This window comes from Physcomitrium patens, chromosome 10, assembly GCF_059467195.1.
Source record: "Physcomitrium patens ecotype Gransden chromosome 10, ASM5946719v1, whole genome shotgun sequence".
Classification (NCBI taxonomy): domain Eukaryota; kingdom Viridiplantae; phylum Streptophyta; class Bryopsida; order Funariales; family Funariaceae; genus Physcomitrium; species Physcomitrium patens.
This window is the reverse complement of record NC_143419.1, coordinates 15,159,958-15,187,722: the sequence shown is the minus strand read 5'-3', so window position 1 is coordinate 15,187,722 and position 27,765 is coordinate 15,159,958. Positions and strand designations below refer to the sequence as shown.

Here is a 27,765-nt window from a genome sequence, read left to right as displayed (position 1 = left end):
AAGACCACCACAACACAAGAGCTGGATCTGACCAAGAATGTCGGCATGTAGGCACGGACGCATGAAAGCTGGAATCAAAAAAAAAAAAAAAAACAACAACAACAACAACAACAACACTCTGTACAAGGTACTAGTAGTTTATTAAAATATGTAAGAAAGCAATCTGTAAGACGGATGTGGAAATGTCAACTAATGACCAGTGGTCCATACCGTAACTGGTCCTGTAAAGACAAATACATGTCCACCGCAATGGACTATGGAATCAGGGGTTAAATTTTGCCAAAGCGTTTTACTGGACAACAGAAGACATGTTCAAAAGACGCCTTGCAATGAAGAATTGCCCTTCCGGGCGAGAACCCTAGCTTTACTAACTATCAGCTGAGGCAATCGTGGCTATCACTAGCAACTACACCAGTAAGCTCTGCATAACAAACAACACTAAACTAATTTCTTTAAAAAAAAGAAAAAAAAAATAGAGAAAAAAGAAAAAGAAAAAGAAAACTTTGGTTATTTACAAAACCGCAATTTACCTATAGCCATACTGTTGCTGTTGGTTTGGGTAGCCTCCCATACCCATATGTAACATTGATCCCATCTGGTTCATACCCGTTCCCATCTGAGGACCCATACTCATGCCCGGCGAAATGCCTATATTAGAACCCATGCCCATGCCCATGCCCATGTTGAAGTTCATGGCACCAGCCTGTTGAGGACCCATGCCCATACCTGGTCTTGCCATTGTGGTCGCAGGCATAGGAGGAGGTAGTCCACTGGCCCCTGCTCTACCAAGGCCAGTGCCGGATCCCATAGCTTTACCCATAGGCTGTCCCATCCCCATCCCAGATGACGATGCAGGCTTTTTTTGGGCTTGCTTCGGGTTGTCGGCACCCCAAAGCTCGTTCTTTAGAGTAGGGTCTGTCAACTGAATTCCGAGGTCGTTTAGAGGATTTACTTTCGCTGCACAACGAAATAATCCTTATCAGTTGCAAGAAATGGTGTGAAATACAAATCCAACTAGTGACAACAGAAAAGAGAGGTTAGTGAAGGAAAAGATAACAGGATCTCCATATGGCAGCCACCGAGAGGAAAAAAATGACAAGGATGAAACTGGTTTTGACCCACATGGACGTAAGAAAACCAGACAAAATTAGAGTGAGATTGAACAAGAGTAAGAGTGCTCACGTCCTGCGATGTTGAGATCAACAAGGCCCATGCTAAGTGTGTCTCCCCAAATGGCAGACTTCACTGGTCCGAATTCCTTTCTAGCTGGTTGCTGTGGTTTTGGTGGTTGTTCCAAGTGCTGTAATTCTTGTGGCGCTGAAGCGGATCTATTTATGCCACCCATATTCTGTGAGGCTCCATAATAGGATTGATTTACACTGGATGCTTGGGTCATGCCGCTGAACGATTGATTTCGAGGGAAACTCTGGTTGTTGCCAAAGCTTTGCCCGGATATATGAGAAAATCCATTGTTGTTAGTAGCCGGGTCAAATGGAGTCGATGGGTGCCCGAACATATTTGCATTCAAACCATTGGGCACTCCTGGTGCACCATGACTCTGGAAGGAGTTATTTCCGAAGTTGCTAGCAGGGGCAGCTGGCGGTTGATAAACAGGAGGGGGTGGGGGTGGAGGGCCCAGTTGGAACGACGATCCACCAAACGGGTCCGAAGCTACTGCAGGGGCAGCAGAAGCTGGAGTGGATTGAAAAGCTGAAGCTCCGAACCCATCAGATGCACTAGAAGGAGTCACAGAAAATGAATCTCCAAACAAATCATTTGCTTGCACCTGCATCACCAGATAGATGTACAAGTAAGCGCAAACCAGATCTACGTAACCTGATGAAAGTGGTAATACTCAAATGAGGAATTCTTGCAATATGGGTATTTATGAGAAATGAGTGCATCACGTCAATAAGTAAAACAGGAAGTACACAAACAATAAAACAGAAAAATTCACAATTTAAAACCCCAGTAATAGCTACCGCGTTGTTCGAGAAGAAATTGGGAGGCGCTGGGGCGGGAGTGGTAACAGAAGTTGAAACAGGAGCTACATCAAAACTACCACCGAATAGGTCTTCAAGGCCACCTAAACTTTTTTGCGCTGCTGGAGGAAGTTGTGCTTGTGCAGGAGGTGCAGGGGGTGCAGAAGTTGAATCGGGGAATAAAGATAGATTTCCTGATTCTGGAAAGAAATTCTCCGTTGGCTGACTTGCTGTAGAGGCTACAAAATCCACAAGGATTCAAATTGAGATCCAAACAAATTTTAATTTTAAAGTTTTTGGAAATAAAAGATAAAATAAAATCTCAGCATCATGCTATAGTCCATAAGTTCACTTGATGTCCAAAAGAATACTAAGGAGCGACGTTGGATGCAGTCACCACAACTTTAAGAAGAACGGCAACTTAATGTGACACATACAGTGTACCCGAGTCAACCCCTCCAAGGTGTTCTTCAAAATAACAATTAAGTACAAAAAGTAAAAAAATAATAATGCAATCAGCCCGTTTTCTTGCTTCACATGTTGAACACAAAGACTAATGCGATCATCTGGGCTTGGACATTGGAAACTACTTTCTACCCATTCAATCTAGTTGCAGAACTTGTGAACATTATGATGAAATAATACTCACCAGAAGCTGAGTGGCTGGTTCCGCGAGGGTCAAAATCATCAAAATCATCGTCTGCCGTTTGGCTTGCATCAAAAGAGCAATTTGCACTTGGTTTTGGCACGATCTCTGATGCGGTGAGCACAGTAGCCTCTTCCTGACTGCTGAAAGCTTTTGCCACCGCTGCAGCCACACCTTGGCCCTCGTTACTGCGCACAAGTAATCGCTTTTAGTCGTTTAAGATAACAGACAAGTCATCCAGCATTCCAGAAAGACTTCAAAGAACAGATATTGAGGCCATTCCACAGAATGAAGTTGCTTTTTGATATTTAAATCACCTATCTACGTCGGAAGCAAGCCTCTGAACCGCTTCCTCGTAAGCAGGAGGTGGTGTAGATCCGCCTTTCGACTTGCCATTCCTGCAGTCAAAATAGGAAAGACTAATTAAATGACGAAAAGGAGGATTTCAGTAAAGCTAAGAAGCATAGCCCACATCAGGAATAGCTTTATTGCAAGTCTCCAATCGACGATATTAATAAACAAAAAATTGCTTCTGCGACAAAATATAAGGCACTGATAAGCTCTGTCGAGAACTACATCCATCAAACCTCAGAGACGATATTAGAGTAGCAGCGTTTGATAAAATGTGTAAAAAAGCTTATCTTCGATCACCAGTAAGGGCTGTTTTTCTCACCTAGAAGAGTAGCTATCGTCGTCATCGTAACCCCTTTCACGGTCGCGATCACTTGCAGATCCGCTCTCGTACTTATCATAACGATCACCTGCCTTTGAGCCGTAACCATCGCGATCACCACCTTTCGACGAATAACTATCACCTGCCCTGGACCCATAAGCATCACGCTCTTTAGATGCATCGCGCCCATCGTAACTACTATCTCTACTTCGCTCCCTATCTCTTCCGTAAGGATCCTCGTCCCTATACCGATCACCATCTCGGCCACTGCCCCTCCCAGTGTAATCATATTCGTCTCTTCCCCCACGGCTTCCTCCATACCGCTCATCATCCCTATGACCATAACTTCCCCTAGTGCTTGAATAAGAACTTGAGCGGTGAGTTATTCCGGTGCTAGAGACTCCACGATATCTGAGTTCACGGGTCACATCCATTCATTGGCGTGTTAAATCTACAACACCTGAGAAGTTTGCAGCTTTGCAAAAACGATCAACTTACTTACAATGCATTTAGTGCGCAGTGGCATCCACAATCAGATATATCATATACAAGTTCTTCGTGTTTGCATCGGAAGATATTGAAACGAAAAACAGGGGGGAGAAAATTCAATACATCAGTGAACACAGAGGAGGGTGAGCGAAGTTTAAGACTTTAAAAAGTAAAAAGGAGTGCTCGACACCATACTTATCACGATTGGCAGCCGCCTTGCTTCTCACTTCTCGGATTCTATCTTTATCTTTGATCAAAGCTACCAGAGTCTGAGCCTTCTTCCGTACATTAATTCCCTGATCCTTGCCACTTGGCTCTAGGTATTGAAAATCGCACAATGTCTGAAAGGACGAAAAAAATAGTTTGTTAGTTGTAGGATCTGATGCAGAAAGCTGTTAGGACTGACACTTTTTCGACACAGTGGGTTACCCCTAAAAAAAAAAGTGAAAAGAAAACAGAGGGATTCGTCAAAATAAGTAACAGTGCTCTGCAAATTCCTGCAGACAGCTACCTGGATCTGATAAGTATGCTCTTGAAGTTCATCGATGACCCTCTCTGCGCCATTTGCAATCAAGAATTCCAAAACTGTCAAAGCCTACCACACACACGGATTCAACATGGTCAGCTTTTGGAGTGTCGTCCCAGCCAAAACTCCTTCAAAAAAAACAAAAAAACAAAACAAAAAAAAAAAAAAAAAAAAACTGAAGCACCATGATACTCTAATGAAAGAAGACTGAGCAAATTCCAGCCAGTCAATTGTCGCTGAGTACGAGGTGACTAGGTAAAAGCCTCAACATGCTCCTGCTCAGGTCGGCAAAAGGTTAAATCACCTTGTACACATGGCGCCAATTTCTCCCAGTGTCATTTAGGCGTTTGTACAGGACAGCCATTATCATTTGGTAGTCATTGCTGCACAATGCAGACCAGAACAAGAGCTTAAGTTTTTGAATATGTCCGACGAGTGGCATGCAAACTCAAGAAAATTCGTTCTAAAAATAATACATAGTTACGCAAGAGTAGATTAAGAACATACTAATTTCGAGAAGCCTGCGCAATGTCTCCCATGATCGATCCATGAGGACCCCAAGGCTCGTTGCTGGTTGCCTCCAACACCTAAGAAAACGAATACAAATTCAATCCTCGTTCCCATCCAACATCACCAAAGTGTGTTGTACCATATAAATCCCCTCTACATGGACCTCGAAAAGAACAGATGTACAGCCCACTATCTCTCTCTGCCTTGCAGAATCCTTGAATGTCTCGTTTTTAGTCTTGTAGAAAAGAAGGTAATTAGTGCAGTAAAAGGTGCATGCTAGCTCTGCCAACGTAGCATTGCGACGCTTATTCACATCCACATGTAGAACGACCACCTCTCTTACGGTATGTCAGCAATTCATAACGACTCAACAAATCCAAATTGATGGGAAATGGTTGTCGAATCTAAATAAACATTCAAGCCTTGAAACTCGTACTGGACTAACCGAGCTTCGTGCCAGAGACCTGAATAAGTAATACCCATACATCACAGGCGGTGCATGCATCTCATTTCGAGAGCAGATCCTTACCTTCACTTCAATCTCGGGAACCTTAAGCACCTTCTTGTTGACCTCTCGCTTCCTGTGCACATCCAACAACAATCAGCCATTCATACATCTCCTCTAGATCCTCCGCTGTCCTTCCAGTAAGATCAACCCCCCATTGCACTCCTCCGTGAAATAAACCCACCATTAAACCTATGTAAACCCCGAAAACCGTGTCCGCCATCCCTTGCATCATCAATCCCCACCCGACCAAGAACCGCCCATCTCACCCACTAATCTCTCAGGAAACTCACACAAATCCGAATCAGCACTCCTCTCCACAATGCACCTCATGTCAGATACGCAACCGCCCATGGCCAAACGAATAAACTCGAGGGAACGAGAACACAAAACTTACAGCTCCCGGACGGTCTGATCAAACACTTTCTTCAGATCCATAGCTGCGCACCCGAGCTCAGCTACAGACGAAGCTCTTCTTCCCGCTCCACACAACAACAACAACAACAACCAATCTCCCCAACAAACTCCCCCCCTCCTTTTGTGTTCTAGCAACCACCACAACCCCAAAATTCCACCGGATTCAAAGCGCGTCGAGACCGACTTCCATCCCCGAAGACGCAGCCCAAGCTTCCTTCCGTCCGGCGTGCGGATGGGCTGCCAAAACCGCGACGGATGCGTTGCGACAATAATGAGGTCGATGAATCAGTCATTACCGCTCCCAGTCGATCCCGTCGCAAGCTGCAAAGTTGTGATGGTTCTAGAGGGCGGAGCGATTCTTCATGGCCAGCTTGCACCGCAACAGCGCTCCTCGCCGCTTCTATTCCTCCACCCCCCCCCACCCGACCTATGACCGAGACTCCTCGGTAGTGTCGTACCGTGCGGGGCTTGGTCATTGGGCCAGGACTAGGTCAGGTTCTGAGGCGGAGTGATCACCCGTGACCGTCACCCCTAGGACCCTTCACCGTTGGGCTTTGGTTTTCTTTCAAGCTCATGAAATTTCGATGCGTTGCTAGGTCGTTGGGTGTTTGGTTGTGTGTCTGGCTTCCTTCCTCTTTAAGCGTGTGTGTGTCTTGGATCGGTCTTCTGCTTGGAATTCTCTTCTGCTGCTCCCCTTTCATCTCCTCGGAGTTGGGTGAATTGAAGCAGTCTACCACAAAACGAACTCATGCACCAAACTCTATTTGGTGAACCTGAGCGATACATTCTGCGTAGCGTACTCTAGAATGAGTTCCAGTCACGCTTTTGTGGTTTTTCTTTCTTCTGCGGCTACGTGATCGTGCCACCGAATGTAGTTGTGGCAATCTTCGTACCCAATGCGATGCATCGGTTTGATACCTGGCACGACCCATGCTGCAGGAATTCCTGGGTCTTGACCTCGTTTTGCCTTCACCCCCAGCTCAGAACGTGGCATTGCTGTCCCGCATGCTTTTGCATCAAGCTCTGTTTTATCAAAACAAGCGCAACCTGTATCTGCAGGTTTGATTCTTGACCTTGCAGTGAAGTCCCTGTAGCTTCGTGGATTTGAGATCAGATAATTTCAAGGTGGTATTCTTTTTTTTCTGTCAGAGAAAATTGAATAGAGTGGAATGGAAATCTGCGTGAGTAGTTTGGGATGTACGGTGTTTTTGAGTGGTTGGAAGAGAATCTCGGCCTTTTCCTTTAAAATATGTCGGGAGTGTGGATGATTGGGAGTTTGTTTTGAAATATTAATGATAGAATCTAGTGACATGAATTGATCCTCCTTGTTTATGAATTTGACAGCGTTGGTCAGTTTTAAAACACACGGAAATGTAGCGTAATGGAACAGTTGCTTTGGTTTGTGGCATTTATTTCTTCGTTAACTCGGTAAGTTCATGACAATATTCTCGAATTGCATTTAAGTCGACTTGTATTGTACATATAAAAAAATAAAAAAATAAAAAAATAAAAAACTCATCAAATTGGAAGAATTTTCGTTGATTTCTTTACAACAATAACAACGACAATAACAATTTGCTGAAAGAAAACTATCATGTTTTATTCCCAATCAATATACAAGTTCAGTAACTAGATTGTCATGCATGTCACTTGAAAGTAATTTACCAAATTTTAAACAACAATTTACGACTCATACACAATTCAGATTCATGGCATTGCTTTACGTGTGTTTTGTAACAACAGAACATGGCATAATTTTCACCCTTGCAAAACAACAAAGCTTAAAAAACAGAAACGATATCCACAACCACGAAAAAAACCAGCATGAAACTTGTGCCAAAACCAATGAGCCGTGGTGGTGACAGTTGTGTGCTCATCCTGGATCTGTGAGCGACCAAATCCTTGTGTCCTTGTGAAGTTTCAAAAACCGCATCACAGAGAAGGAATCTTGGTTGACAAAAGGCCAAGATCAACAAGATGCTTCTAATGCAGAGTAGTTGAGCTCGGAGCATCGGAGCTCGGTCTTTCCTGCGACTCGCTCCGCATCTCGCCGGGTTCTCACGGGGATTGCTCAAAGACCATTTATAGCAACGCAACCCCCGTCGCCTAGCCGCTTCCCTGCTCCACGTCCCCGAAGCACACGCCAATCTTGCAACGGCACGCATCGGCCGAGAAGAACGACATGGAATCAAATCCAGGAAGCATGTACAACCGCAGCCAGTTCCGGACTGCGTGTGTTGATAGACGCTGAAACCGTGCAGGAATCCCGCATCTTGTGTGATGCCGGCAATCCTTGTCTATCGACGTGCTGATAAGCTTGTTCATCAGGTCCTGTGCTTACCTACTGTGCTCCTTGACGTTACACCCTCTCGCTGCGTAATGGGTACCCGCGACGAGGTGCAAATGATCTTTCTGTATATCGACCTTGCGACCCGGAAAATTCTCTCTACACCATCACCGACACAGTTGGAGCTGTGGATCGGGCAAACACACATTTTTCCTTGGTGGGTGGTGTTGCTTTGATACTATAACGAGTAATCGCTGAATGGCAGTGTGTTTATAGATAGAGAGCATCGGAGAGAGTGTCGAGATGGAGGTGTGTGGGTAAAATGTGGACCTTCTGAGCAGGGAGGTGCTCTCCAATTAACTTGCAACTCCAGCAACTCCAGCTATGAATCGTGTGTTACATTGCAAGGAACAGTGAGTAGTGAGAGAGAGCTAGATGTGCGATCTGTGCACCGACAATGTGTGGAGGGGATTGCAGGCGTGGATCGAGAATTCGCCTCGGATGGAGCTTCGCAAGAGTGGCCGTGGAAACTAGAAAATGGACAGTCCACATTTCAGATTCCCTCTGGGGATTGTCTTTGCCGTGCGAGTTCTAGGGTTCCGGTGGAGCGGGTGACTCCCTAAACTGGACTCTAATTATCTGCGTTCATTATTTGTACCCTTTGTGTTTAGTGAGAACAATTCAAACCAATTTTTCATATACAAAAAAAGGAAAGACATGAGCTGTTGTTGTGTAGGGAACAAGTACTCTTATGTTTGTAAAGATCATTATTTTTAATTTAAGTTATTTGAAGATAATCCATACCATTTTTTTTAATTTAGGAAGGTACAAGTTATCACCTTTTGTATCTAAAACCATGAAGACACCAGAAATTCCAAATTACTTTAAATTCTCTAAATTCCCTCAACATGTAAGGCACGTATTATAAATACAAGTAAAAAAAATTATATTGAAGTTAGTCAAGGAGGGTTACAATTCTGTTCCAGCCACTGAAACAATCAAAACGAAACAATGCTTTTAATAATAAACTAACTTAGAAAAAGTAAATATGTTTAACTTTGAACATAAACAAATGCCTTTTAACTGATATTTTGTATGATATCTTCGTCACCCAGTATATGTTTACATATATATAAGCTCATATTAATCCAACTTCTACACCATCACAGAATTTCTAATAAAGTGAAAAATGAGAATACGAGTGGTTTTATGAAATCATAGGAATCTTTAAAATTACAAATATATTTGAAGTAAGTAATTTGTTCCTTCAAGTAGATATTGTGCCTTTAAAGGTTTGTGTACTTCGAAATTGATGACATTAAGAAAATCATCACACAATTAATAACCGGGAAGTCAGTAACCACTGGCCGGATACCATTCCACAGAGTAACATCAACTTTGGATGTCTAGATTAATTTGATAATGTGCTTCCAGAGACACCACCTGGTCTCCAACAATGGAAATAAAAGCTCCAAATTTATTGCGCTTATGCAAATTAAAATTCATCCACCATGTACATTGAAAATACACATCCACAATCTTAGAGCGTCCATTCAACAGCCCTGTTTCTTTCCGCCGAAATGTGCTTAACCTCAACCATAGAGGGAATTTGGCCAGCTAAAACCACAAGCATCTGCTCCATTGCAATCGTGCTATACCCCTTTTGAGGGTAACACCGATTTATCGACATCAGTTGAGAAGGAATTACATCTATTGTTTTCTTTTTTGGCAACTCTATGGGCCAAAAATCCGAGCTGATATGCGACATACCTCACAAATGCCGTAACTGACTCAACCAAGTGTCAGCTACATCCAAGTCCCGCTCTGGGTCCAAAAATCGATTACCTCACTTTCTTATTCCCTGTTGCCTGCAATAAGTTGACTTGTTGCGATGCCTACACCTAGTAAATCTGCAGCTCCCCACTTGAAGTCTCCTCCAAGATGCACCAGTGGATATGAGTATCTGCTTGAGGGATTCCAAACCTTGACGTTCCGTCTAAGTCCCAAGAAAGCTAGGTGCTAGGGTCCACTATTATCAGGTTGTGTTGTTACAAGGGTGTCTCGGTATTCTACCAGCTTCTTAGCCACAGCTAATTTGTTGTACCGATGTGCCTGCAAACAAAAATCAACGTACATTCCAAACTTAGCTGTAGAACCAACTTCTCAAAACAGGTAACTTTAAGCAGAATTCTTTGACAGTTGTCATCTAAATGAATGAGAGAAATATTAGTACCGATATACTTGAATAAGCTCGTCAAATATTGCAATGATGTGCAACAATCAGGAAGCTATCGAATCAAATCAGGCTACATCATAAGTAAAAAATGTGATCTTGAACTACAAGGAGAAATCCATCACAGTCGAGGATAAAATAAGAACTGCAAGACGCACCTGCAGAATAAGTTGCTCCAGAAAATTGCCTTTGTCCACTGGAAAATCTGGTACAGACAGAAGGTCGAACAACTGCACGTACAACACATGCATTGCGTAATCAGCGAAGAACAACCAGTAAAAGAGCATATCATCCTGAATCCGTTGAAAATTATATAACAAATTATATAACATTTATCAGTAATACTATGTGGCAGTAAAGTAAACGAGAATTGATGAGTAAGACCACAGCGGAGAAGAAATGAGTCACAAAAGATTTGATGCGTAGTGTTGTTTGATGAAGAGAAGATGACCTGTTTAGTGTTTGAAGGCTTCGAATAACGGAGAGCCCGGATAACAGAAAGAAGAAACGCAACTACATGAGATTGCTCCTGATGTATCCCCATCGGCGCCATATGCCTCTTCCGTCTCCCTTGATCAATTGCTCGGTTCCCCATGTCATTTGCTACCTCTATATCCATATCATTGTCAAATTTCTCTACAGCTCTCAATTTATCTCCATACTCGTTCAGCTTTTCAGGGATTGAAACTGGTGACTTGTGATTGGCTCTTAACATATTTCCTTTCTCTACATTATCAGCACCAGCAACTAGGATTCTGTGATCATAGTCTTTCCTTTCTAAAGTAACTGAGACTGGTTCCACTGTTTTCCCATCTAGGGTGCTTGTGTTTGCAGCATCTACACTTGATTGTTGACCTCTTTGAGGTGATGTGACCTCCGCATTTGGTGACGATGTCTCTGTTGAAGAATCAGCGAGACTGGAAAGGTTGGAGGAGGAAGGGGATGACGAGAGTGATGGAGAGGAACCGGATTCCCCTTGTTGATGAATACGCCTATTCCGACCTCGCTTCCGTCCTCTTTGCAAAAGCCCTCCTGTACCTTCACTCCAACCTTCATCCGCTCCACCATCGTTCTTCTCCTGCCTGTATGGGTTACCAAACATCATGCGCTGCTGCTTTGTCCGGTCAGGTTCTTCTGCCTGTAAATGAAATGCAATCGAGGAGATCAGTCGCAAGCACCAGATTGCCACAGAGAACCATCTTATTATCGTAGAAGTCAAAACCTCTAAGCTTTGAAACAACAATGACTATACCGAGAAGAATCAGGTTAATATCAAACCATCGTATCTTTGAGAGGAAATTCTACGCTTTCGTGCAACACATGTTGCTTACATCTTCCAAATCCGAGATTTAAAAAGGGAGCATGCTGAAATGAATATGCTAGAGCTGATCCGGTGCGCTCAATGTCAAGAATATATTATGCATTTGATTAACATTCAACACTCGGTTCAGAAATTTACTTACAAATGGGTTGCGGGGTGGCTGCTGCTTCAGAAGCGCATCATTGAAATCTCCCATCTGGGCACATCAGGAACATCACCGGACTGCTTAGACAGGAGACGTAAGATGTTTCATCAAGGGAGAAGGAGCATTATCAGGTTTACTCATGTCATTGTGAGACGTTCTCAATTTAACTCTTGGTTAGCACTGAACATAGTCAATATGTATGTAGTGGACAATGCCAACTGCAAATCAATAATTGAATGCCTTCAATCGAACAAATAACTAGCAACACTTTGCCATAATTTAACCACCTTTTCAATCGGAAGAGAATGTCGAGCATCATCGTCCTCCTTCGCCGCCAGAAGTGCAGCCAGGTTGCTAAGGCTGGACTTAATGGCTGGTTTTCCAACATCTCTATCCAATCTTCTACTTTGCCGTGTCTCCAATGCTAGTCCAATTCGAATGGGCAGATATTGCAGTTGACTGCATCCGGCAGAAAAATAAGTTAAATCTGATGGATGATGCTATGCAGGCGAAGCTTTTCGTCTTAGAAAAGATGGCACTTTTGTAAGAGGATGAAGCAAGTACCTAAGCAGTTGATCACGCGGAATATCAAAAGGATTCTTGAAAAGACTAACATCTTTCATGATACCCGTTGCAACCGGAGGAGCTGTAATTTCAGGGCTGGGCATGCTGAGCGTAGGTGGAAATGAAGTAGCTGGGGTATATGTTGGTGGAACATGGGCAGGGGTGGGGCCAGTGGGAAGAGGCATTTCCCAGCCTGGTCTTCGAATGCTCACTTGCTCACCATGACCTATTCCCCGTTGAGGTGTGACAAGACTTGTTGCAGTCGTAGACGTGAATCCCGGGGGTGCCTCTGCAGTTGGCGGAGTGGATTGAGGAAGGGTCCTCGATAATGATCGTGTTACGTTGCCAGCACTTACTACTTGTTGTCCAGCCTGTTACAGACCAACGAGACTAGAGTTAAATTAGACCACTAAGATTCGAAAGAGACAGTGAAGGAAGTCAGAAGAGGATTACGTATCCGCATTAAATAGACAGATTAAGAGCCGACGGTTATCTTTCAAACGTCGGCAGAGGGTGAATTCACGGCAGCAGGGAGCGGCTCACGATTCAATGTTGGATCCTGTTTCAAATTTGAAACCTAAAAATAAAGCTTAAGCAGAGGAAGATATTACACGCGTCATAAAAAATGACATCAAAGCTTCAGCAAAAACGATTCACCACTACAATACAGACCATGATGCGAGCCATATCAGCATCAAAGAGCTCCTTGGCTTGTGTTTTGAATCGTTTCAGCTGGGTGCCCACATATCCTGTGTACAGGTTACTGTCCATTGACTCAGGTACGACGTGAGCGTTGATGCCCCAACGCTTCAAGGCAATTCGTAAGGGCTGTCCATAATATGCCGGAATACTGCTACAATATTTCTCCATGTCTTGCCGCCACTGAGGTAATGGAGACATTTTGGATTGCCCTGGCATCTTGCCAAGCTGCTCTAGAAGATGCCACAGTACCTGGAGCCCAAACATCCAAAAAGGTATTGCATTAAGTAAGAAGTTAAGAAAGTTTTACGACAGAATAGTGTAGATAGAACATAAGCCACGCTAAGAATCACACATCAAGCCCATGTAAAACTAAATCAAAAAAGGAAAAGCTGGCTTACCGGATAATTGTACGGCAGAACAAAAAGAGTGAGATTGCTTCCAACACGATTGAGTCTCAAATATCTGTCATTTTTGAGAACAAAGTCAGCGATGAAAGATCAATCGTAAAACAAGAGCATCATGAAACAGATACGCACATTAAATGCCCTCATGGAAAGGAACAAAGATAAATAAAAAAATAAAGAAATAAAGACAGAGAAACAAAATAATCAGAAATAGATTTCCTTTCTGAAAACGCTAGAAATCCATAAATTACCCGAAGGGATCACCGTAGCCATGATTTGTGCCTTTACTATTACGGACAAAGACTTGCCAACAAGCTCCAGAATTGGCTTTCATGAGAAACCCCATGATTGGATTGGATTCAATCTGCAACAGTGCATAAATTCAATACATCCACCCTTCTTCGAGAATATATAATACAAACCAGACCTGAAACATGCACATTAGCATGTCGGGTACATGTTTGGTACAAGAAGCACCAAGAAGTCCCCAAAACAAAAACGCACCTCATACTTGTCGAAAATGAAGTTGACAGGTATATGAGGATCAGCGTCAACTGGCTTGTATGCAATCATAGGATGAGGATCTCGCGGTGGAATGCCCTGATTCGAGGGATCTGGCCAGTATGCCTCAGGAATAGGCCAGTGCCCCTGTCCTTGAGTTTGTCCGCCTCGAACCAGCAACATCTTCCTATGACAGGCCTGCTGTACCTGTCACAAGTGGAAGCACATTCATTAACACCTTAACAATGGAAACATTTTCCCACATCATCTCAGTATTGCATGCAAAGACTGTAGGTGCATACATGTATTCCAAAGCTTGAGACGGTAAATCGAAGACAGATAAAACAAGTCCTTTTTCGCACAATTATTTCTGACAACGAAATTAGGATACAAATCTTAATTAAGAAAATCAGACAGTTGGTTGTTTGAGGCACCTGCGGAGGGAGAGAAGAGGGGTTGGGCATAGTCTCAAAGGAGACAATGACACAAGGAGGCAGGCGTGTGGCTGTCGCTTCTGTGTGCTGCATCAGCACCTTCCAGCTAGTCGCAACGAAACACTTTCCCCTGGAGTCACCCAAAATCAGTTGCAGGCCTTCTATACAAAGACATTTTTAAAATATTGCAAATAACACAATACACAACTAGGTAAGTTGTGGGTAAAGTTGATATGAAGTCATCCTGCGATTAAGTGATTTCGAATAGTGTCTTTGAGACTTATTCATCTATGAATGATCAGACCTTCCCTTACCACAGCAGTTCAAGAATAAAGTAAGAAAGTGGAGAGGTTGAATACGCACGTCCAATCGTATAATTGACAAGACGTGTAATCCAAGATCCAAATTTCCATATGCGAACTCGTACTTACCCTGTGTGCTCGCAAAACTGAGAAATATTTGTATCCATGACCACAGCAGAAGGTGCTCCTGATATAGGTGCATTTTGAGGAATAGGTCCACTTCTCTCCAAAACTGCAGGACTAACTGATGGTATTCTGTGTAACAAAAGCGCAGAACCACATCCAATATTAGAGATTTCATCAAGTTCAAGAAATTTAAAGTATGCCATGGCACCAGAAAAGTTTATAACTCTGAATTGCACCAGAAAAGTTTCAACGTTCGCATGAAAAAAAAGTGGAGATTTTTAATTTCAACAATACTACATCCTCAAAATAGCATGTTCTCTTCAAGCTCTCTTCATTGCTGATTCGGTTTTGTGGTTTGTCTTAAGCTGGTAGAAAATCTACCCGTTGTGCCCAAAATATGACCACTTGTTCTCTGAACAAATGATTGGACTGGAGAGGACCGCAACAAATTGGTTTAAAATGACCGAAGACAAATACTAATGGCGAGCGCATAAAGTAGAATGACATTAATGAATATATACGCATAAATATGTCACCTCAAGACGGTTGCAAAAACGCGTTGATCCCATCGGAATGGCTGCAGCGTCAATTCGCTTCCCACTGCCGTGGGACCAGTAGGTTGCAGGTTGTTACTCACGCCATCCTGAGCAGCACAAGTAGAACTTGGTTAAAAATGAATAAAAACGACTTAATAATGCAATTGTCCAACGCACCAGATTTTATTCAGATACTGATAATCAATCAGTGACAAGCAGATGATGTACCACAGAAGTGAGCTCGGTCCCATCGGTGAGTAACAATATAGTGGTCAAGTCATTGTAGCATGGATTGCGCCCTTGCCCTGCATTTCAGAACCCTACAACTCAGACTCTCCATTACTCCTCCCAAAACAATAACACAAAATGGAAAAGGAAGGATCAAATCCGAAAAGCAAAGGGCTGTGAGATGTACAGGTCATGTTTTATAATATAGCTCTCATCATACCATTATATATGCGAATGGCTTAGGCTATCACCAAAAGAAACAAAACTTAAATGCATTATCCAGCCCATTCATTTAGGGTTTGTGTAAAATATGCAGTTTGTTCAGGAATGAACTTTACCGTAACGATCAATATCAAGTACAAGACGTTGCACATGCAGAAAGTTGAAAATCCGGTGCAAAGCTCCTCCGAGATTGGTCATGTCCCGAGCTTGCACGCTTTTCAGAGCACGCATGAAATGTGTAAAGGGGTACTTATCAACCACCTAATCACAGTGGGCGGTCAGTCAACGAGCATGCACACCATTTTCGATACCTCAAAACCATAACCCTCACCACACTCATGCCGACGCAGAAAATTCTAGACAAGAGAGGAAAAACAGGATTTTCCAGCTTGCAAGCCATATGAGAGATACCTTAATGTAATCCGATCCCTCATCGCATGTGACGAGCATATACCTGCAGTGTCCGTCCGCCCATCATCACCCATAATGCACATGCACATGTCCCCTACCTAACTGATTCCAGAAAGAAAATCCATTCAACAACATCAACTCTGGCCTGTTACAATAACACCGCGGCGAGAAGAATCAACAGGAGTAAAATTCCCTAACCTGTCCACACGACATGATGCATCTCGTGATCGTACCTACACATGACAGCAGGGACGAAACACCGGAATTAGAGCAGAAAATCGCAAATGGCGGTCCCCAATTCTTACTCGACATTTCCTATATACTCTTATTAGCGCCTTCACATCCAGGTGCGGGACAAGTAAACTCCTGCGGCGAAGTAAACTCCTGCGTCATTATTATGAAAATCGATGAACCATCCATCCAGCTCCCACCTCTCAAAACGCACAATTACCAACACGATACTTGAAACGCCAAGAACTGAGGGAAAACAGTCCTTGGAGCTCGAAAACAACAGACCTTGTGGAAGTGCTCCACGGCGCTCTTAGCACAATCTAGCAACGAGAGGCCATTGTTGCAGCGCTGGTTCATGGACGCGCTGGTGTCCAGCAAGAATACGACCAACATCGCGCCTCCACCTCCTTTCCTGCTGGTGATCCTCTTCCTGCACGTCACAGCTCACCAAGGCTGGATCCCTCCACAACCCAACACCCTCACGCATCGCCCTCCCTCCCTCTAACCCCCAACTCTCTCTCTCCTTCACCAATATCCCCCAAAATCCTCTGAACGACCCAACACAGCTCCCGAAAATCCTCACGACCTTCCTTAGTCGTTCAAATTCCTCCCAACGCTCCTATCACGAACACCGTCCACCTCATCCCGTAAACCTCCCATCACCTGCATCGCCCTGGCTGCAACCTCCACACGGCCACCGCCATCGCCATCCCTTACTTCAAAACCTTTCCATCAAATTCAAAGCCGACCGACTCCGGAGCTGCAATTTCTAATGTAGTTCGCTGCTCCTCTTGAAGCTTAGCAGCTCGAGGTGCATTGCGATGCTTCGCCATTGACTGCAATAAACGCAATACAAGAGAAGCATGGAGGTGCAGCTTGCGGCATAAGCTTTAGACTCGGTGGGGGCCGACACACGTATACATTCATGCCGACGCCCCCGCCTTTGGGTCCTTCTTCATATTAACTCCGTAGTGGTGATGGGTGCTGCCTTCGGAGGCCGCGGTCACGAGAGCCCGCCCGTTCGAGGCCCGATTAGCCCTAATATCCATGGTCTTCGTCCGACGTGGATTTTCTAAATCAGGTTTAGCATGTCCAGACACGTTCTTTAAAACAAGTATCTACATAGGTCGTTAATCACTGTTTTCTCGTGCTTATTACATCCAATCCAAGAATTTTGTACATGGGTTGAAAATATACTATGAAATTTTGATTTTTTTCCTTTTTACAAGAATGTGGATTTTACTTATTAAGGTTGAATCCATGATAAGATTTTATTATTACTGTAGTTTAAAAAGGTACATTTGCCTTTAACAAGGTACATTTGACATATTATTTGTTTAATCTGGAGATGAAAGAAGATGTATTTGTTCTAAATCATATTAATAAATTTAATGTGATTACAACTCAAATAAGTTTTGTACAACTAACCCTTGAAAATAAGACTAAAGCTTTAATTTTGTTGTTGTCCATATCTAAAATTTGGACAATAATTGTGAATATAGTAAATATTTTTTAAAAAAACAAGAAGTTGAAACTTAATAAAGTACAAGATTTAATTCTTAGCAAGGATGTTAATAGGAGAGAATTAGGAAAATCTTTGAGTTTTGTCTTGAATATTGAAAATAAATGAAGGAGTAAATCAAAATTCCAAAAAGATATTACTAATTGGAATTGTAGTATTAAGGTCACTTTTTTGGTGATTGTGATCAACCGAAGAAGAATAAGAAGAATGAAAAGCACTTCACATGGATACATTATATAAGAAACCAACAAAAAGTTGAACGGAAGAGTTTCAACAAGAAAATTAAGAAGAACTTGATTTAACCAAATGAATACAAGATCAATACCAAGAAAGGTGAGCTAAAGTTCTAAGAGATGTATTGTCGAGATTGAGAATCCCCTCAGCCTAAACTCCAATATATATTAGGTATCAAGAAGGTTTTCAAAAGAAATTGATGTTGCTTAAAGATGAAGCAATCTTAGGAAGCTTCACAAATAATTTCTATAATCCTCCTAGAACTTTTTAGAACTTATTAGAATATTCTTAAATCTTCTAAAACCTTTTAAAAAACTTTTAGAATCTAAAAGAATATTCTAAGAATATTTTTATAATCTTCTTATTAGATGTCTGTGACATTATTTCTTCTTCTAACTCCGAGTTCCATGAAGAATATTGATTTCATATTTACTTTCTTTGTTATATACATTCTAACACTAGCTTCATAAAGAAGTCATTCTAAAATAGGTTTAAATTTTTGAAGATAGCATCAATAAAACTCCTATATTTTTTACAGCACATTAACTAGATTTTTTTTTATTCCTACATATATTCATTGATATCGTAGTAGCACCAATGAACAAAATATTTTAACTTACCTCTTCTTTGTCAAGAATCCATGATCTTTTCTATCACATATTTTACATAACTATCTATTTCAATGCAAGGTCAAAATGATTGTATTCTTCTTAGAATAATTGATTTTGAATAAGCCTTTAAAAGAAAAATATGAAATTTTGGATATACTTTTATAGATGTGGGTAGTTCCAACTGACAAGCCACAAGATTGATTTGCTTTTGAATACAAAATGCCTCGAGTCTTTGATAGTCTAACTTATTGCAAGGCTGATTGGTCTTGATATTTTGTCAAAGAAACCATATTTTATCTCCAACTTAAAAAATAAGGGGTTCTTTTCTAAATTTGTCTAAAAATACTTTATAAGAATCTCAAGCTTCTTGTAAATGGAGCTTCAAAGTTATTTGGGATTGTGACAATTGTTTTGTAAGATCTTCAACTCTTAGATTTTCAACCTTTGATGTACCTAATAAATCAAATTTTGGATAGTAACCATAATTAAAGTAAAATAGTGTTTAATAAGTTGAAGCATAAAGAATATTATTATAAGTAAAATTTACTAAAAATAAATATGAGGTCCAATCATCTTGAAAATAATTGATGGTACATCATAAATACTACTTTAAAACTTGGTTGACTTGTTCTATTTAACCATTTGTTTGAAGGTAGAAAGTAAATGAAAGTTTGATATCTAATTTTAATATTTCAAAAAAAGATTTCCAAAACTTTGATATAAATTGAGTTCTTTGATAAAAAAAAATAATATCATTAGGTAGGCTATCATGTCAATATATATTATCAAGAAAGAGCCTTGCCATTACTTCGTTGAAAATTACCTGTTTGTATGGGACAAAATGTGCTATCTTTATAAGTCAATCCACAACAATATAGATAGCATCAAATATAGCTGATGGCAAAAGATCAGTGATGAAATCCATTGATATTGAAGACTATAGTTGCTTCAAAATTGGTAGTGGCTATAGAAGTTTACAAGAACAATGTCAAAAAAAATTAGATCTTGAAGAGATGTCATTTAAGAAGACAAAGTCCTTCACAATCTTTTACATTTGAAGCCACCAAAAATCAATGGAGATAAGCTTCAATATTTTATTAAATCCAAAATGTCGTGTAGTTGGATAATCATGATGACATTGAAGAATAGAAAGTCATATTGGTTATTTTGGAATATATAAATAATCTTCAAAATACAAAAGATCTTCCACAAACTTGAATTTGCTGTTCTTAGTACACTCCTTGATATTATAAACTAATGAGTCTTTAACTAATGCTATATGAATTTATTCATGAAAACTTAAATCAACAAGTATAACCATATAAGTAGCACAAAGATAAATTATTTTAGTTTTAAGAAAGTGGAATATTGTTGATCAAATAGTACTTCTCTTGCCTATGGACTAAGATATGATCTCTTTGGTAAAGCATTTGATAGTCCTTGTTGCTCTCTTAGTCAATATGTAATTACAAAATCAAAACAAAATAATGACATATTCTAACAAACTTGGTTGCAATTCAAAATCCAAATTGATATGAAATATTCTAAATTTTTGTGATCTATATATATAATCAGAAGATATATTATACCTTCAAATAAGTAACACTATTCTTAGAAAGATTCTATAATCACAAGAAGATCCTTATTGTAAATATCATTATTAATCTCTATAGCTGAAAACTTTCTAGAATAGTACGTAATTTGGTAGAACTTTCTATCTTCTTTTTTTATATATTATAATATAACTCCTAATGGAAATTTGGAAGCATCAATCTCCAAATAAAGGGCCTTTATGAAATCTGGATGTAGTAAGATTGGAGCTTTAGTTAAAGCAACCTTCAAATTTTAAAAAGTCTTTCGTACTTTAGGCCCTCATTTCAATTTGACTTTGGATGTCAAATGAATAAAAAGAGTAGCAACTTAGGAGTAATTTTTGACAAATATTTTTTAGAAATTAGCAAATTCAAGGAAACATTGTACATCCTATATTGTCTTTGGAGTTGTCTACTCTGTTATAATTTAAACTTTCTTCAAGTTTATTAACAAGATTTCATTTAATATAATATATCTAAAATATTTCACTTTTGATTGATAGAATATGCATTTTTCTAATTTGGCATATAATCCCATATTTTATAATTTTTGCAAGTTTAATCTTATATGTTTTTTATATTCTTCAAAAATCTTAGAATGGATTAAGATATCATCAAGATATCAGACAACAAACTTATCTAGGAATTCTCAACAAATATCATTCATCAAATTCTTGAATATAGGTAGAGCATTTATTAATCTAAAAGGCATGACATTATATTTAAAATATTTATATTTTATCCAAAATATTGTCTTCTATTTATCCCTCTTTTTAATTCACGCCAAATTATATGCTCTACAAGAATATATTTTGGTGTAGATCTTTGTTTGATTGAATTACTCCAAAAGCCTTGATATCAATAATAATATACAATGATTCTTCATTGTTATTTTATTAAGGCCACAATAATCAACATATATTTGCAAAGATCTATCTTTTTTCTTTATAAAAAGTATTAATGCTTCTCCTTAACATTTGAAATACAAAATAAAGTTTTTTGTAAGATTTTTGTTTATTTAAAATTTTAATGCCAAAAATCTGTTTTACAATAAGTTGTAGATTGCACCAAATGGTGGTTGAACCTCTTTTTAAAGATCAATGGTACAATCATATAGTCAATGCTTTGGTAATATCTCAACATTTTTTTTTAAAGCCATGTCAAAATTTCTTATAATACTCTCAAATAGCCACTAGCAAGTTTGTTTCTTTATGAACTAAAGTTATATAAATAGTAAATGTCATTTCTTTCTTAACCATCTTCATAAAATCTTTTGCTCCAAAAAATAAGGGCTTTATTGTTCATAACTTCTTAATAGGTTTTGCCAAAAGTAATTTTATTGGAAATTCAATCTTATAAAACTTCTAATCTATAGATAGATTATACCTTTTTAACCACAAAAGTCTTAATATGATAGGATTTGTCATAGACACAGAAATACAGACTTGAGATCTAACAAGAAGTTCAAGAAGAATTGGCAAGAACTAGATTAATCAGATGAATACATGAACAACACCAGAGAGGTGAGCTAGAGCTCCAAGAGATGTGTTGTCGAGACTGAAGAACTCTTCAACCTCGATTCCAATATGTACTCATATTTAGGAAGCTTTTCAAGCAACTTCTACTAACTAGGAAGCTTCTAGAAGGTTCTAAAGACTTGTTTCTAGAAGGTTCTAGAAACTTATCTCTAGAAGGTTCTAAGGACTATGTCCCTAACATCTTCTATCAACTAAGAAGCTTCTAGAAGGTTCCAGAGACTTGTTTCTAGAAGGTTCTAGAAGCTTGTCTCTAAAAGGTTCTAGAAACTTATCTCTAGAAGGTTCTAAGGATTATATTCCTAATATCACCCCCTTCTTTAGCTTCGAGGTCTCTGAGAAGCAATGTTGTTGTCAATCAGTACCAACGCAAGAAAATGAAGATCTGTCGCATAACATCTGCTATGAACTCCAACTGTTGTTCACGAGGTAAGTGGTTCATCGGCCCTTGAAGCCAACGGTAGTGGCCCACTCCTTCAACTTCTGACCAAGCATGAACTTTCGTGTCTTCATTGTGAAATTGTCCTGCAAATACGCCTTCTGGCTGACCATCGTAAGCAGACTCAGACTCAAATACAATCACCAGTGATCGGTTACTTGGTATCCTCCGTCATCGTCGTGGTGTAGGTTGTTCTTCATCTCAGGGTCGCCTTCGTGAGCTAGTTGGTTGAGATAATCTAACTCACATAGTATCTATCTCTTGGCTATCCATATCAGAAGACCGAACTATGGCTACAGAAAAAATTCTATTTTATCTTGGAAAAAATAACTACATCAACTACGAATTTTGGTGGTGCTCTCCCCCTTTCTTATATTCTTGGGTGAGCAAGCTTCAAAAAGAATCTATCGTCAAATCGGCTTAGGTTTATGAGGATGTTGTTGATGAAACTCCTGTACCTTTTGCGGCGCATTGGTGAGATTTTCAGCTGGCTCCCACGTTCGCTCATTAATGTCGTAGCCGCACCAATGAACAATACACTCCAACTTGCTCCACCTTCGCCGTAAATCCAGCACCTTTTCAACCTCGTATTTCTCATGGTTCTCGATCTCAATACTAGGTGGCGGACATTGCACTCTTTCAGGAAAAGATGACTCTCGATAAGGCTCCAACAAAGAAACATGAAAGACTGGATATACCTTCATAAAAGCCGGTAATTCCAAACGGTACGCCACTAGATTGATTTGCTTCTGGATGATAAATGGTCCCAATCTTCGATAGTCCAACTTATCACATGGTCGCTTGGTCTTGATAATCCGTCGAAGAAGCCATGCTTTATCTCCAATTTTGAAAGTAGGTGCTTGATTCCGAAATCTATCTGCAGACGCCTTGTAGGATTCTTGAGCAGATTGTAATTGAAGCTTCAACGTATTTTGAAGCTCTGATAGTTGTTTCGCAAATCCTTCAGCTGCTGGATTGTTATTTGTTGATGGACTCAATAAATCAAGCTTCGGATGATACCCATAGTTGAAAAAGAATGGTGTGTATTGAGTCGACGCATGGAGGGTGTTGTTATATGCAAACTCGGCTAGCGGCAGATATGTGGTCCAATCGTCTTGCTGATAGTTGATGTTGCATCGTAAGTATTGTTCCAAGAGTTGGTTCACCCGTTCCGTTTGGCCGTCAGTTTGAGGATGAAAAACCAAGGAAAGCTTGATATCCACCTTCAGTATCTCAAAGAGAGATCTCCAAAACTTTGATACGAACTGGGTTCCTTGATCTGATACGATATCATTTGGTAGTCCATGATATCGATACACATTATCGAGAAAGAGCCTTGCTGTGACTTCACTGGATGATGTCTTCTTGCAAGGTACAAAGTGCGCCATCTTTGTAAGCCGATCTACCACGACAAAGATGTTGTCAAATGAGTTCGATGATGGCAAGTCCGTGATGAAGTCCATGGAAATTGAAGACCATAGTCGACGTGGAATCGGCAATGGGTGTAGGAGTCCATAAAGGCGATGCCAAGGATTCTTGAATCTTGAACAAATGTCGTAGAAGATGACAAAATTTTTCACATCCTTCCACATTTGGGGCCACTAAAAATCTCGAGAAATAAGCTCTAAGGTCTTGTCGAATCCAAAATGTCACGCAGTTGGAAAATTGTGGTAAGATTGAAGAACTCGTAGTCATGCTGGTCTTTTTGGAATATTTAACCACTCCTCAAAGTATAAAAGATCTCCCTCCACCTTGAACTTGTCGTCATTGGCACGCTACTTAATATCAATGGCTACTGAATCTTCAATGGTCACGGCACGTACCTGATTCAGAAAGTCAGCATCAATTGGCACAATAGTAGCGCAAAGCTGAAATTGCTCTAACTTCAACAATGTCGTACATTGTTGATCAAACGCTGCTTCTCCAGCCTTTGGTACAAGATACGATCTCCTCGATAAGGCATCAGATAGGCCTTGCTGCTTTCCAAGTCGATAAGTAATAACAAAATCGAACCTAGATAGTAACATATTCCACCGAGCTTGACATCGATTTAGAACTTGAGCCGACATGAAATACTCCAAATTCTTGTGATCTGTGTATACGGTCATTGGGTATGTAGCTCCTTCAAGAAAGAGACACCATTCTCGGAAAGAATCTACTATAGCAAGAAGTTCCTTATTGTGGATCTCATAATTGATTTCAGCAGCAGAGAACTTTTGAGAATAGAATGCAACCGGATGGAGCTTCTTGTCTTCTCCCATTTGTGAAAGTACAACTCCCAAAGCAAAATCCGAAGCATCAGTTTCTAAATAAAAGGCCTTTGTAAAGTCTGGATGTACTAAGATTGGAGCCGTAGTAAATGTGATCTTCAGGTCTTGAAACGCCTTCTCTGCTAGAGGTCCCCATTCCAGCTTATCTTTGCATGTCAACCGAGTGAGAAGAGCAGCAACTTGAGAGTAATTCTTGATAAAGATCTGATAGAAGTTGGCAAAATCAAGAAAGCATTGTACGTCTCTAATCGTCTTTAGAACCTCCCAGGACACGATTGCTTCCACCTTCTTAGGGTCCATCTTCAAGCCTTCTGTAGTCGCAACAAACTCCAAAAACTCCATCTCTATTTGGTGAAATAAATACTTCTCCAACATGGCATATAGTCCTCACTTGCATAGTTTCTCCAAAACCAAACGAACGTGTTTTTCATGCTCTTCCTCATTTTTGGAGAATATCAAAATATCATCCAAATAAATGACAACAAAATCATCAAGGTACTCTCGGAAAATGTCATTCATCATATGTTGAAAGACTGCTGGAGCATTGGTAAGACCAAAGGGCATGACATTATACTCAAAATGGCCATACCTTGTACGGAACGCTGTCTTCCACTCATCTCCTTCCTTGATTTGTACGAGGTTGTAAGCTCCCCTTAGATCAATTTTTGTAAAGTTCCGTGCACGTCAAAGTTGTTCTAAGAGACCAGAAATCAAGGGTAACGGATAACGATTCTTCTTTGTTACCTTGTTGAGGCCTCGATAGTCCACGCACATCTGCAATGAGCTATCTTTCTTCTTCACAAATAAGATGGGTGTTCCAGTTGACGATTTTGAATGACGGATGAAGTTCTTGGCTAGATTCTCGTCGATGTACTTCCGCAACTCCGCCAACTCCATCTACGATAGATTTTAGATTGGGCCAAAAGGCGGTTGTGCTCCTTCTTGTAAGTCTATGGCGCAATCATATGGTCTGTGTTTCGGTAGCATGTCGGCATTTTTCTTTTAAAATACGTCTTTAAAATCCTTATATTGCTCTAGTATACTTGTTGTCGAGATCTTCTCCCCCATAGTTGGAGCCGCATAAATGACAAACGGTGTGCCTTCTTTGGACGATCTTATAAACGCTCTTGCTTCAATAAATAACGATTTCTCTATTCGGGGTTTTCTACTAGGCTTACTCTTGGGTGGTTTTGTAGGAAAGGTGATCTTTAGTAACTTCCAATCTATGGATGGGTTATGCTTTTCCAACCAAGAAAGACCAAGAATAATAGGATTTGATGGAGTTCTAATAATATTAAAAATAATATAACTACTATGGTCCTTAAACGTCACTTCTATAGGTTTTAATTCATGGGTGACACTACCAGACAATAAAGGTCGTCCATCTATGACCTCAACGTGAACAAGTTTGGATTTTTGTACTAAAGGGATCTTATGACGCTTTGCAAATTGTTCGTCTAAGAAATAAGCAGATGCTCCTGAATCTAATAATGCTAAGGTTCTGAGTTTCTGAGGGCCAATAAGCAAAAGGATTGTAAAATAAAGGGCAGGTTGAGCGGAAAGAAAGGAACCTGGTTGTTGTTGCGATATTTCACTGTCCAACCGCACGATTCCTATTGTGGCTGGGCATCTTCGTTTTTCTCAACAAACATGCCCTTAGTCTTGATAATATGTCGATTTTGCTTCTTGGGGCAGTTTTCAACTTTGTGGCCTTCTTCACCGCAATACAAGCATAGACCTTCCTCCATACGCCCCTTTTTTTTCTTCTAGAGTAAGAGATTTGACACATACCACATCAATTTGCATGTCTTCTACCTCTGAATGTGAATTCACCCTGCTTGCCGACATAGTTGGGGTGTGGCAAACTGTATGTTATCTTGAACGTTGGTCTTGGCGACGTTGGAATAGACGGTTATCACACTTCACAACTTGGCTAATTGCTTTGTTGAGTGTTTGCGGATCAGGAAGAATTAACAGCAAATCCTTCACATCGTCCCTTAAACTTCAATAGATTTGATTCATCAACGCTTCTTCGTCCCAATTGATGTCGCATGCTAATTGCCTGAAGTCCAATGCATAGATTGATGTAGAACGCATCCCTTGTCATAGTAACCGGATCCTTGTTGTAGCCCATCGAACCTTGTCATGTTCACCAAATGCTTCCTCAAATGCCTCCAAAAAGGTTTCAAAGTTGTTTAGTATGGACGATCGTTTCTCAAACAAAGGAGCAAACCATGATAGAGCTTGTCCTGTAAGTAAGGTTCGAACAAGCCTAACACGTGACTCCTCCGTTGGATAGCGTTCGGGCTATAAAACTGTTATCAATCTGATTTGGTTGACGAATCCTCGAAACTTGGAATGCGTACCATCAAACTTGTCCGAAAGGCTAACTCGGGATTCCTTATGTTGTAGAACCAGCGGTGCTTGTCGAACCTGAGGCAAAGTTGCTTCTCCAAGTGCAGAAGTTTGAGGTTGGTGCAACCTTCATTGTGCCATCCCAGATGCTCCATCATTATGAAGCCTTGCCACAACTCCTTCAATCTATGCAGTTCTTTGCAATAACGTAGCGAGAGCATTCGTGATAGCATCTAACTTGGACTCTAAACTTTCCGTCATACTAATGTCTTGGCCCCCGGCCATTCTAAGAGAAGGACAAAAATGACTCTACAAGAAGACAATATTGGTTTAGAGGAGGGTACTCCGCAACCTCTAAAATGCCTTAAGAGCTTCAAGAAAAGGGATAATCCACTCTCTTCAAGAAGAATAAGACTCCAATATTGTAACAAAAAAAGTATTAGTTTAGAGGAGGGTAATCTGCAACCTCTAAAATGCTAGTACACTTCCAAGCAGAGGGATAATCCACACTCTAACAAAGAAGAAACTAGCTCTCATATCTGAGGTGAGTGAAGTCTCGATAAACTGTCACGGACACAGAAATACAGACTTGAGATCTAACAAGAAGTTCAAGAAGAACTGGCAAGAACTAGTTTAATCAGATGAATACACGAACAACACCAGAGAGGTGAGCTAGAGCTCCAAGAGATGTGTTGTCGAGACTGAAGAACTCTTCAGCCTCGATTCCAATATATACTCCTATTTAGGAAGCTTCTCAAGCAACTTATACCAACTAGGAAGCTTCTAGAAGGTTCCAGAGACTTGCTTCTAGA

The 27,765-nt window shown here is 40.5% G+C and overlaps 2 protein-coding genes across 3 annotated transcripts; both read right to left on the bottom strand.

Annotated features, from left to right (window-relative positions):
• Nucleotides 1-121: 121 nt before the first annotated feature.
• LOC112287766 (clathrin interactor EPSIN 2) lies at nt 122-6,114 on the bottom strand. The gene is made up of 12 exons (XM_024531140.3): nt 5,729-6,114; nt 5,356-5,407; nt 4,824-4,903; nt 4,621-4,699; nt 4,302-4,385; nt 3,986-4,131; nt 3,302-3,712; nt 2,946-3,026; nt 2,632-2,816; nt 1,983-2,221; nt 1,183-1,786; nt 122-957 (listed from the first exon to the last, which is right to left on the bottom strand). The coding sequence occupies exons 1-12, from the start codon at nt 5,767-5,769 to the stop codon at nt 527-529; spliced, it is 2,433 nt and encodes an 810-aa protein (XP_024386908.1). The 5' UTR covers nt 5,770-6,114; the 3' UTR covers nt 122-526.
• A 3,558-nt stretch (nt 6,115-9,672) lies between these two features.
• Nucleotides 9,673-17,276, bottom strand: LOC112287883 (uncharacterized). 2 transcript variants are annotated; one of them, XM_024531477.3, is made up of 18 exons: nt 16,681-17,276; nt 16,363-16,397; nt 16,165-16,207; nt 15,870-16,014; nt 15,532-15,608; nt 15,304-15,410; nt 14,771-14,896; nt 14,340-14,469; nt 13,909-14,112; nt 13,656-13,768; nt 13,399-13,462; nt 12,971-13,249; nt 12,299-12,669; nt 12,022-12,193; nt 11,732-11,785; nt 10,720-11,406; nt 10,427-10,498; nt 9,673-10,147 (listed from the first exon to the last, which is right to left on the bottom strand). In XM_024531477.3, the coding sequence occupies exons 1-18, from the start codon at nt 16,786-16,788 to the stop codon at nt 10,055-10,057; spliced, it is 2,880 nt and encodes a 959-aa protein (XP_024387245.1). In that variant the 5' UTR covers nt 16,789-17,276; the 3' UTR covers nt 9,673-10,054. The 2 variants fall into 2 exon arrangements, with proteins under 2 accessions (XP_024387245.1, XP_090109985.1); XM_090253859.1 differs by lacking the exon at nt 16,363-16,397 and having other exon boundaries at nt 16,681-16,819.
• Between the last annotated feature and the right edge of the window lie 10,489 nt (nt 17,277-27,765).